This window comes from Balaenoptera physalus, assembly GCF_965194825.1.
Source record: "Balaenoptera physalus genome assembly, chromosome: 3".
Taxonomy (NCBI): Eukaryota; Metazoa; Chordata; class Mammalia; order Artiodactyla; family Balaenopteridae; genus Balaenoptera; species Balaenoptera physalus.
The window spans coordinates 133,473,485-133,486,014 of record NC_138890.1 but is presented as its reverse complement, the minus strand read 5'-3'; the positions used below and the strand labels follow the sequence as shown (position 1 = coordinate 133,486,014).

Sequence of the window (12,530 nt, the reverse complement as noted above, 5' to 3'; positions counted from 1 at the left end):
TGATGTTTGCTGTGGGTTTGTCATATATGGCCTTTATTATATTGAGGTAGGTTCCCTCTATGCCCACTTTCTGGAGAGTTTTTTTTATCATATATTGGTGTTGAACTTTGTCAAAAGCTTTTTCTGCATCTATTGAGATGATCATATGGTTTTTATTCTTCAGTTTGTTAATGGTGTATCACATTGATTGATTTGTGTATATTGAAGAATCCTTGCATCCCTGGGATAAATCCCACTTGATCGTGGTGTATGATCCTTTAAATGTGTTGTTGGATTCTGTTTGCTAGTATTTTGTTGAGGATTTTTGCATCTCTATTCATCAGTGATATTGGTCTGTAATTTTCTTTTTTTGTAGTGTCTTTGTCTGGTTTTGGTATCAGGGTGATGGTGGCCTCACAGAATGAGTTTGGGAGTGTTCCTTCCTCTGCAATTTTTTGGAAGAGTTTGAGAAGGATGGGTGTTAGCTCTTCTCTAAATGTTTGGTAGAATTCACCTGTGAAGCCATCTGGTCCTGGACTTTGGTTTGTTGGAAGATTTTTAATCACAGTTTCAATTTCATTACTTGTGATTGGTCTGTTCATATTTTCTATTTCTTCCTGGTTCAGTACTTGGAAGGTTATACCTTTCTAAGAATTTGTCCATTTCTTCCAGGTTGTCCATTTTATTGGCATAGAGTTGCTTGTAGTAGTCTCTTAGGATGCTTTGTATTTCTGCAGTGTCTGTTGTAACTTCTCCTTTTTCATTTCTAATTTTATTGATTTGAGTCCTCTTCCTCTTTTTCTTAATGAGTCTGGCTAATGGTTTATCAATTTTCTTTATCTTATGAAAGAACCAGCTTTTAGTTTTATTGATCTTTGCTATTATTTTCTTTGTTTCTTTTTCATTTATTTCTTCTCTGATCTTTATGATTTCTTTCCTTCTACTAACTTTGGGTTTGTTTGTTCTTCTTTCTCTAGTTCCTTTAGGTGTTAAGGTTAGATTGTTTATTTGAGATTTTTCTTGTTTCTTGAGGTAGGCTTGTATTGCTATAAACTTCCCTCTTAGAACAGCTTTTGCCGCATCCCATAGGTTTTGGATCGTCATGTTTTCATTGTCATTTGTCTCTAGGTATTTTTTGATTTCCTCTTTGATTTCTTCAGTGATCTCTTGGTTATTTAGGAACGTATTGTTTAGCCTCCATGTGTTTGTGTTTTTTTACGTTTTTTCCCCTGTAATTGATTTCTAATCTCATAGTGTTGTGGTCAGAAAAGATGCTTGATATGATTTCAGTTTTCTTAAATTTACTGAGGCTGATTTGTGACCCAAGATGTGATCTATCCTGGAGAATGTTCTGTGCACACTTAAGAAAGTGTAATCTGCTGTTTTTGGATGGAATGTCCTATAAATATCAATTAAATCTATCTGGTCTATTGTGTCATTTAAAGCTTGTGTTTCCTTAGTAATTTTCTATTTGGATGATCTGTCTATTGGTGTAAGTGAGGTGTTAAAGTCCCCCACTATTATTGTGTTACTATAGATTTCCTCTTCTATAGCTGTTAGCAGTTGCCTTATGTATTGAGGTGCTCCTATGTTGGGTGCATATACATTTATAATTGTTATATCTTCTTCTTGGATTGATCCCTTGATCATTATGTAGTGTCCTTCCTTGTCTCTTGTAACATTCTTTAAAGTCTATTTTATCTGATACGAGTATTGCTACTCCACCTTTCTTTTGATTTCCATTTGCATGGAATATCTTTTTCCATCCCCTCACTTTCAGTCTGTATGTGTCCCTAGGTCTGAAGTGGGTCTCTTGTAGACAGCATATATATGGGTCTTGTTTTTGTATCCATTCAGTGAGCCTGTGTCTTTTGGTTGGAGCATTTAATTCATTCACGTTTAAGGTAATTATCGATATGTATGTTCCTATTACCATTTTCTTAATCGTTTTGGGCTTGTTTTTTAAGTCCTTTTCTTCTCTTGTGTCTCCCACTTAGAGAAGTTCCTTTAGCATTTGTTGTAAAGCTGGTTTGGTGGTGCTGAATTCTCTTAGCTTCTGCTTGTCTGTAAAGCTTTTGATTTCTCCATCGAATATTGTCGGGTAGAGTAATCTTGGTTGTAGGTTCTTCCCTTTCATCACTTTAAATATGTCATGCCACTCCCTTCTGGCTTGTAGAGTTTCTGCTGAGAAATCAGCTGTTAACCTTATGGGAGTTCCCTTGTATGTTATTTGTCGTTTTTCCCTTGCTGCTTTCAATAATTTTTCTTTGTCTTTAAGTTTTGCCAATTTGATTTCTATGTGTCTCGGTGTGTTTCTCCTTGGGTTTATCCTGTGTGGGACTCTCTGCGCTTCCTGGACTTGGGTGGCTATTTCCTTTCCCATGTTAGGGAAGTTTTCGACTATAATCTCTTCAAATATTTTCTCTGGTCCTTTCTCTCTCTCTTCTCCTTCTGGGACCCCTATAATGCGAATGTTATTACCTTTAATGTTGTCCCAGAGGTCTCTTAGGCTGTCTTCATTTCTTTTCATTCTTTTTTCTTTATTCTGTTCCGCAGCAGTGAATTCCACCATTCTGTCTTCCAGATCACTTATCCGTTCTTCTGCCTCAGTTATCCTGCTATTGATTCCTTCTAGTGTATTTTTCATTTCAGTTATTGTATTGTTCATCTCTGTTTGTTCTTTAATTCTTCTAGATCTTGGTTAAACATTTCTTGCATCTTCTCGATCTTTGCCTCCATTCTTTTGCTGAGGTCCTGGATCATCTTCACTATCATTATTCTGAATTCTTTTTCTGGAAGGTTGCCTATCTCCAGTTCATTTAGTTGTTTTTCTGGGGTTTTCTCTTGTTCCTTCATCTGGTACATAGCCCTCTGCCTTTTCATCTTGTCTATCTTTCTGTGAATGTGGTTTTTGTTCCACAGACTGCAGGATTGTAGTTCTTCTTAGGACCACTGCTTTAGAATAATTCTTATCTGGTCTGGTTTTTTTTTTTTTTTTTTTTAATTCTTCCACTTCATTTTTAAAATTTATTTATTTATTTAATTTATTTGTTTTTGGCTGCGTTGGGTCTTTGTTGCTACGCACAGCCTTTCTCTAGTTGCAGTGTGCGGGCTTCTCTTGTTGCAGAGCACAGGCTCTAGGCGTGCAGGCTTCAGTAGTTGCAGCACGCAGGCTCAGTAGTTGTGGTTCGCGGGCTCTAGAGCGCAGAGTCAGTACTTGTGGCACACGGGATTAGTTGCTCCATGGCATGTGGGATCTTCCCAGACCAGGAATCAAACCTGTGTCCCTTGTGTTGGCAGGAGGATTCTTAACCACTGTGCCACCAGGGAAGTCCCTGGTCTGTTTTTAAAACTCATTTCATTTCTCTGCCTCCACTCTTAATCTTTTTATAATCCATCCTATAACAACTATGCCTAGCAAATCTTCTTTTTGAAATGTAGTATAGTGTAGTGTTTATGAACATTAGTTTGGAGTCAAAATTGAGTGACCTCATAATTTATCATCCCAACTGGGATACTTGAATAATCTGCTAAACTGGGACTAGCCTAGGCAATCTGGATATATGGTCAAAATCAGAGAGACTTTGATTCGAATTCTGGTTCTCCAGTTTGCTAGCAGTGTAACTTTTTAGGACTCTTAAACTTCAGCTTTTTCACCTATAAAATAATGAAAATATGTACCTCTTGGGTTTGAAATGAGATTGTGTAGATGCCTCTAACTGGAATGTCTAGTACATTGTGAGAACACTGAATATAATAGTCATCATTATCCCTTAAATGCCACTTTATTCCCCAGCTCAGAAACCTATAGAGGCTTCTGTTTCTTCAGCAGTATTTCCTGAGGCATATTCTGTGGAAGTTTGGCTGGATTATGAAAAGTTCCTTCCGTTTCTTCCCTGAAGAAAGAGCTCTGTGTTCAGTTAAAATTGATGAATACTAAATTACATGAGGTTAAATGGGTCTGTTCACTGAAAGGCTTCTAGGAGCCTTCATAAGTTAACATACATTGGGAATCTAATCATGGCATGATGCATTATTTCCCAAATTTATCTTAACCGTGGTCTGTTTTTTCATATAGCATCTTGAGGGACCAACATACTATAGAATACTATAGAATAAAGACCAGTATACTGTAGAATAAAGACCAGTGTTCTTGGCTCAACTTTTTACCTCTTTCTTCTTACTACTTTCCAACACAAACCTTCAGACATAATATTTGACTGTTCAATATAATGCCTTACTATCTGGTTGTTTATTATCACTTCACATGGTTTCCCAATGCGTTCATGAGCTCCTAGAGTGCAGGGACTCTGAATGATACTGTATTCTGATTCCTCTGCAGTTATTTAGTGTGCCAGGCACAGTGAGGGCAGACATGGTTCCTGCCCTTAGAGCTCTCCCTTCCCTTTCTCCCCTCCCTCTTGCCCTTCTTTGTTTTCCCTTCCCCTCCCTCCCCATATATAATTTTTTGCTGAACCATTTGAAAGTTATGTGCAGGCATCATGACATTTCACTTCAAATACTTTAGCGTGTATCTCTTAAGAACAAATAACATTCTTCTGTATAATCACCATGCAATCAGCAAACTCTGAAAATTTAGCATTAATAACAATATTATTATGGACTATAAAGTCCATATTCATATATCCCCAAATTGTCCCAACAGTGTCCTTTTCAGCTAAACTACAGACTTTATTCATATTTCACCCATTTTTCCATTAATGTCTTTTTTCTCTTTTAGGATCCAATCCAGAATCTCACATTGCATTTAGTTATCATGCCCCCCTAATCTTCCCATCTGTGACAATCCCTCAGTCTTTACTTGTCTTTTGTAGACCTTGACACTTTTGAAGTGTATTGGCCAGTTATTTTGAAGAATGTTCCTCAATTTGGGTTTATCTGGTATTTTCTCAGGATTACATTATGCATTTTTCGCAAGAACACCAGAGGTGATGTGCCCTTCTCAGTGCATTGTTATTAGGGGGTATATCACGTCAGTGTGTCTTATTATTGGTGATGCCATCCTTCGTCACTTGCTTAAGGTGCTGTCTACTGGGTACTGTAAAATTACTATTAATAAATGTCTTGGGGGAGATACTTTGAGACTATGCAAATATCCTGTTTCTAGTCACAGATTTTAGCATTTGTCAGTGGATCTAGCCTACAGCAATGACTACTGTGGTGTTCTAATGGTGATCTTCTATTTCCCATATTCCTCCTTTATTAGTTAATTGGAATTTGTCTATAATGAAGAGCCGTCTCTTCTCTCCCATTTATGTATTTATTCAGTTTTTTATTTCTATCACCATAGACTCATGGGTATTTATTTTATTCTATGGGTTACAATTCAGTACTATCATTTACTTTGTTGCCCAAGTTATTCCATCTTTAGCCATTGGGAGCTCTTTCAAGTTGGCGCCTTTCCTCATTTTCTTTTTAAAATAAATTTTTATTCTGAAATTAATTCAGACTTTTAAAAATTACAGAAATAGTTGAGAGTTCCTTTCTACCTTATCTATTTATTTATCCAATTTTTTATTTGTATCAGTATCAACTCATGGATTCTTATTTTATTTATGGGTTATAATCTATTCCTTTCATTTTATTTCTCAAATTGTCTCAGATTAGCCCATTGTCTCTGATGCTTTTTAAATGTAGTTAAACTGACCTTCAGTTTTTTTCCCCCAGAAAACGTTGAGAGCCATGCTAGTATATACTCCTTGCCATAGTTTGGCAGAAAGAATCAAACTGCAGAGACTTCTCCGGCCAGTTGTAGACACCATCCTAGTCAAGTGTGCAGACGTCAATAGGTAAGGCCCTACAAATGAACTGCTTCAAACCGTCTTGTCCTGAAAGCCTAGCACAGAGCCTCACACCTAGTGAGTATTTGATACATACTTACTAAATGAGGCTTTGAATATTGTTTTCTAATGTGAGATTTGAAATTAACATATAACATTTAAAGCTCTTAAGGACTAGGAAGAAGAACTAATGGCAAGTAAAAACCAGGCTAACAAACTGCATGGACTTCCACATTATTGTATTGTGGTTGATTCTCTTTTATTTTAAAGTAATATTCTTAAAACTGAAGTCCAGTTGATAAGAACAGCAGCTGATATATGAGATATTATCTCATTTTAGAGAATGAGTTACACAGGATAGGAACCAATAAAATCATTATACATGCTTTGCATTATCAGGGCCAAAAAAACAAAAACAAAAACCCCATTCCATTATTTTCTTTGTGATGGAATTTTACTCTAACTGTGATAGTTTTGTCAAATAACAACAACAACAATTCCATATATCCCTGCAATATCCTTAAAAATCAGCAAGGAACAGGAACAGCCCTAACTGGAGGTAGAGAAATGAGGGTATGGTGATAGGGAAAATGAGCACAAGCTATGCTTTTATTAGACCGCTGGTTCTCTCTCTATTTTATTTTTTCCCTTTCCATAAAGTGGGAGGAAAAAGACCACTTTTCATATAATGAGCATAGCTACAGTAAACACTTTTTTGGCAGTTCTCATCTCTTCGTGTCCCAGCAGATCTCAGGTGGTAAGAAGCACTGACTCTCCCTTGGTTTGCCTCTGCCATTACCTCCCTTTGGAGCTCTTCTAGTCCAACTTTGGCTTCCTCCCTAAGTCACATGATGTAGTCTGTAGAGGATCTCAGAAGTTAAGCACTTAACTTTGACTTGTTTCTCATCTCATAAAGTCTGTCTTTTGTCTCCATTGTTTCTCTACACAAGCCTACAGATTGTAAGTATTAGAGGTTTTCTTGTTGCTTAGAGAGAATACTATAAATATCTGAAAAAAATTAACAATTAATTTGCAAAATGCATTGAAAAATCATTTCATTTCTTAATATTATAATAGGGTTTTTTCCCCTAAGAATTTCAATGCTTTTATGGCATTTGTTTTGTTGTCCGCTTTCTGAAATTCTAAAGTTAGGTTGTTTACCTGGTCACTTGAATGACTGAACATCATAAGAAATATGGTAAAGAGATTTTTATGATATTTAGACGTCATTCTGGCTATATAAAGAAAATATAAAGGTTCTGGATGGGAAGATTTTGTTTTTAATTCAAGAGAACTTAGTGAAAATTCAGAAATCAAAATGTCTGAGTCTTTTCTTTCTTATTTTAACAAGGTATGATAATGAAAATAAGCCTTTTATCTGGTTTCGTATTTAAATTAATACTTGCTGTTTAAGAGCCAGTAGTGAAGATTCTGTGCTTAACGTAGAAGATAAGGTAAAATTTATGAAATTAGACCTAATAATAAATATTATTACTTATAGTGACATCATTAATTCAGTTTTAGTGGTTGAGAAGCAAACACTCCTAAAAACATTTTTTCCCACCTTTTCACAAGGCATTACATTACTCCTCTCCTTTTAATATGTATTTTATCCAAGATTCAAGTCTGATGTTGCTTCCTTTCATTTTTAGTCGCACAAGTCAGCTGTCTATATCAACGCTATTGGAATTGTGCAAAGGCCAAGCAGGAGAGTTGGCCGTTGGCAGAGAAATACTTAAAGCTGGTAATGACTTTTTACTTAAAATTAATATAGCATGTTTTATCATTTTCCTTAGACGGTCTAATCTCATAATCTCTAATAGGGCAGTTACAGGATTTTGAAATAATTTTGTAAATTGACTCAGCTAACATTAGAAATAGGAATTCATCTAAAAGGGAGAGTCTTGAAATTAATATAATTCAAGTATTTTTGTTAACCTTAAACCATTTGATCATGTTTTGTTTTAGATTTTAATATCACTGTTTTTCAGTTATTTTTACTTTCCTTTCTGTAGGATCCATTGGTATTGGTGGTGTTGATTATGTCTTAAATTGTATTCTTGGAAACCAAACTGAATCAAACAACTGGCAAGAACTCCTGGGCCGCCTTTGTCTCATAGATAGACTGCTGTTGGAATTTCCTGCTGAATTTTACCCTCATACTGTCAGTACTGATGTTTCACAAGCTGAGCCTGTTGAAGTCAGGTAATTTTTCTTCTGAAAATACGTTTCTTTTCCTCCTCTTATCTACCCCATCCCACCGCCCCCCGCCACACCCATCCAAGAAGGACACATTTTAGATGAATGAAAGACTCAAATTACAGCGCACATGTAGGTTACTGATACCTTAATATTTGATTGGCAGACACCTGAAGTCTAGGCTATTTAATTAAAAATTTATAGATCCTTTATACTGATTTTTTTTTATGTAAAAGCTGTGAATTAGTACCATTTTCTTTATTTGTATATATTTTGCAGTAATTTTAACTTGTTTCATAATTGAATGTGTTTTTTCTTTCAGGTATAAGAAGCTGCTGTCCCTCTTAACCTTTGCTTTGCAGTCCATTGATAATTCCCACTCAATGGTTGGTAAACTCTCCCGAAGGATATATTTGAGTTCTGCAAGAATGGTTACTGCAGTACCCCATGTATTTTCAAAACTGTTAGAAATGCTGAATGTTTCCAGTTCTACTCATTTTACCAGGATGCGTCGTCGTTTGATGGCTATTGCAGATGAGGTGGAAATTGCTGAGGCCATCCAGCTGGGCATAGAAGACACTTCGGATGGTCGACATGACGGCTTTTTGAAGGCATCAGTCCCTAACAGCTGTCCAGAAGCCACAGAGAACAGTTCCTTTGAGCGCACAGACCATTTAGAGAAAACTGGAAAAGGACTGTGTGCTACAAAATTGAGTGCCAGTTCAGAGGACATTTCTGACCGACTGGCCAGCATTTCAGTAGGACTTCCTAGTTCAACAACAATGGAGCAGCCAAAGCCAATGGTTCAAACAAAAGGCAGACCCCACAGTCAGTGTTTGAACTCCTCTCCTTTATCTCACCATTCCCAACTAATGTTCCCAGCCTTGTCAAGCCCTTCTTCATCTGCCCCATCTGTACCACCTGGCACCGTAACAGATGTCTCTAAGCATAGACCTCAGGGGTTTGTTCCCTGCAAAATACCTTCTGCATCTCCTCAAACACAGCGCAAGTTTTCTCTACAGTTCCAGAGAAACTGTTCTGAAAACAAAGACTCAGATAAACTTTCCCCAATCTTTACTCAGTCAAGACCCCTGCCCTCCAGTAATATACACAGGCCAAAGCCATCTCGACCTACCCCAAGTAATACAAGTAAACAGGGAGATGCCTCAAAAAATAGCATGACACTTGATTTGAACGGTAGTTCCAAATGTGATGATGGCTTTGGCAGCAGCAGCAATACCAGTAATGCTGTTATACCTAGTGACGAGACAGTGTTCACCCCAGTAGAGGAGAAATGCAGATTAGATGTCAATACAGAGCTCAACTCCAGTATTGAGGACCTTCTTGAAGCGTCTATGCCTTCAAGTGACACAACAGTAACTTTTAAGTCAGAAGTTGCCGTGCTCTCTCCTGAAAAGGATGAAAATGATGATACCTACAAAGATGATATGAATCATAATCAAAAGTGCAAAGAAAAAATGGAAGCTGAAGAAGAAGAAGCTTTAGCGATTGCCATGGCAATGTCAGCATCTCAGGATGCCCTCCCCATAGTCCCTCAACTACAGATTGAAAATGGAGAAGACATCATCATTATTCAACAAGATGTAAGTATAGTCTTTAAGAGGTTAGAGAATTTCCTCGGGCCGTGCTAAAATAAAACTAATTCAGAAATACAGCTTTTAACATGAGTGAAGTGTTAGAAGCAGATTTTTCACATAGAATTAATTATACAACAGTTTTTGTATCATTATTTGAACAGAAATACTCATTGCCTATTTCAGAGGCGCTTCTGGTTGATTCTACAGTGGTGATCACTTATGCATTTAACATTGGTCACCAACACTGTCCCTTCAGAGGTCAAGTTTATAGGTGATTTGGGAAGCCAGACTGAACAAGAGTAATATTTTGCCAGGCTGATTTCACAAACTCTTACTCTTTTAACTTAACAGTAAAAGGATTGCTCTCATTTAATATGCAGACACCAGAGACTCTACCAGGACATACCAAAGCAAAACAACCTTATAGAGAAGACACTGAATGGCTGAAAGGTCAGCAGATAGGCCTTGGAGCATTTTCTTCTTGTTATCAGGCTCAAGATGTGGGAACTGGAACTTTAATGGCTGTTAAACAGGTAAATATCTAGTGAGCATATAAATGATTAAAATTATAAAAGTGAAAAATGAGCAAATAAAGGATATATCCCCGTATGTATATATTTTAGTTTTTAAAGTTTTCAGAAACCCAAATTTCTTTTTTTAAAATATTTATTTATTTATTCTATTTATTATTTATTTTTTTTGCTGCATTGGGTCCTAGTTGCGGCATGCAGGATCTTCATTGCAGCATGTGGGCCTCTCTCTAGTTGTGGCTTGCAGGTTTTCTCTCTCTAGTTGCGGCACGCAGCCTCTCTTGTTGAGGCGTGCAGGCTCAGTAGTTGTGGCGCAAGGGCTTAGTTGCCCTGTGGCATGTGGGATTTTAGTTCCCCGACCACAGATCAAACCCACGTTCCCTGCATTGGAAGGCGGATTCCTTACGACTGGACCACCAGGGAAGTCCTGAGAAACCTAAATTTTAAAGTAGATGTTGCCACAGCACCAAAAGTATCATGAGTTCTATTTGAAAGTTGAAGCATGATTCTTGTCACGGTTCATCAAGATGAAACATCAGGATAGGCCCTATAAAGGTTGCAGTTTTTGTTTGCACTTTTTTATATTTATTAGAGGTATGGTTTTATACTCCCTTCAGCAAAGTTAGTGGTGCAATGTCATCTTGGGATTTCTGTGGTTTACTTTTTTTTTTTTTTTAATTAATTTATTTATTTATTTTTGGCTGTGTTGGGTCTTCGTTTCTGTGTGAGGGCTTTCTCTAGTTGGCAGTGAGCAGGGGCCACTCTTCATCGCAGTGCACGGGCCTCTCACCATCGTGGCCTCTCTTGTTGCAGAGCACAGGCTCCAGACGCGCAGGCTCAGTAATTGTGGCTCACGGGCCCAGCTGCTCCGCGGCATGTGGGATCTTCCCAGACCGGGGCTCGAACCCATGTCCCCTGTATTGGCAGGCAGATTCTCAACCACTGCGCCACCAGGGAAGCCCCTGGTTTACTTTTTATAATGAGCATGCTTATCAAGATATGACAATAGTTGGGAACTCCCTGGTGGTCCAGTGGTTAGGACTCGGCGCTCTCACTGCTGGGGCCCGGGTTCAATCCCTGGTTGGGGAACTAAGATCCCACAAGCCTCATGGCGAGGCCATAGTAAAGTTTTCATGTTTAAGTCATGTTGGTTCTTATGATTGGGCTTTTCTCAATTTTTTAGTCTGTCTTCAGACAGTCTTGAAAGATTGGTTATGTCCCAGTCTCTTTTCATCTCCTGATATTTTACTGCTGCTTGTTAGATTCTTATTATTTAAAAGAGTTTGACTTGGTTTTTTAATAAAGTATCTACATTGCATTCATGAGCATAAATGCCTTCTATTGATACATAAGTTAATTTGGGTTTGTCCATTTCAGATTAGATTGTTAGTGAAAATTATAAATAGAAACGCATCAGAATTCAAAACTTTGTAAACATGTTTACTGAAATAGGTGACGTATGTCAGAAATACATCTTCTGAGCAAGAAGAAGTAGTAGAAGCATTAAGGGAGGAGATAAGAATGATGAGCCATCTGAATCATCCAAACATCATTAGGATGTTGGGAGCCACGTGTGAGAAGAGCAATTATAACCTCTTCATTGAATGGATGGCAGGTATGTTCATGTTTTAAATTACAAATAGTAATACATAGATTTAACTTTTGCTTGATAATTAAATTTAGGAAAAACCGTTTAATGAACACTTACTTTTATTAAATAGTTTAGATTCCTAAAAGTAAATTGCCTCAACATAGTAGTATGAACTGTAAATAGTTTGTCTTTTCATTTAAATATAAATAAAATATTCATTACCTCTACCTTTTAAACTTTTTCAGTGTGTCTTTTAAAATGATTGTGTATCATTGTTTTATAGGAATAATTTTTTTAAACCTGCCATGGTAAGATCCATATTTGCCCAGTTGGCCATCATTAATAGGACAGATTTAGGAAATATTTTAACATAACACTATAAAAATAAAATTAATTAAGATATAGCTTTAGAAACTAACAGGTAAACTAGCACTGAAGTGTAAAGTTGAACCTTGTCATCTACTTGAACAAATAGAGACTGAGTTTTATTTTGTATTATACCGTATATACAGTAAAATAAATACTTGGGACGTAATGAATACATAAGCGCTTGGTTTAACTTCTTAGATTTTTTTGTGTTTGAAGAGTGTATTTCTATTTACTAAATCAGTTCTTTAGTACATTCTCTGATGTTGGTTGTTACCTGGGTTGATGGTTGTATATAGGTTGACTATTATAAACAATTTTAGATGAGGCTTACTGAGTTTGTGACTTGTCCTAGGTCAGAGCTGGTAAATAGTAGGATATGAAGCCTAACTCTGGGTCTTCTGGCTCCTCCCATTCTTTTTACCTTCTGTTAAATAACATGTTACCACTGTTTACTTACGTCATT

The 12,530-nt window shown here is 36.9% G+C and overlaps 1 protein-coding gene and 1 long non-coding RNA gene across 12 annotated transcripts in view; one reads left to right on the top strand and one right to left on the bottom strand.

The window, feature by feature from the left end:
- LOC309658591 overlaps positions 1 to 12,530 on the bottom strand; it is a 77,042-nt gene that overhangs the window by 39,011 nt on the left and 25,501 nt on the right. The gene's annotated exons all lie outside the window — the stretch shown is intronic.
- Positions 1 to 12,530, top strand: part of MAP3K1 (mitogen-activated protein kinase kinase kinase 1) — an 81,032-nt gene that overhangs the window by 60,970 nt on the left and 7,532 nt on the right. For 7 of the 9 annotated variants that reach the window (XM_082457066.1, XM_082457065.1, XM_082457070.1 and 4 more), the window contains 6 exons: positions 5,668 to 5,789; positions 7,433 to 7,524; positions 7,796 to 7,985; positions 8,302 to 9,583; positions 9,958 to 10,110; positions 11,560 to 11,722. In XM_082457066.1, coding sequence (XP_082313192.1) covers positions 5,668 to 5,789; positions 7,433 to 7,524; positions 7,796 to 7,985; positions 8,302 to 9,583; positions 9,958 to 10,110; positions 11,560 to 11,722 — 2,002 coding nt within the window. The remainder of the gene's footprint in view (positions 1 to 5,667; positions 5,790 to 7,432; positions 7,525 to 7,795; positions 7,986 to 8,301; positions 9,584 to 9,957; positions 10,111 to 11,559; positions 11,723 to 12,530) is intronic. The other 2 variants (XR_014262240.1, XM_082457072.1) reach the window with 1 other exon arrangement.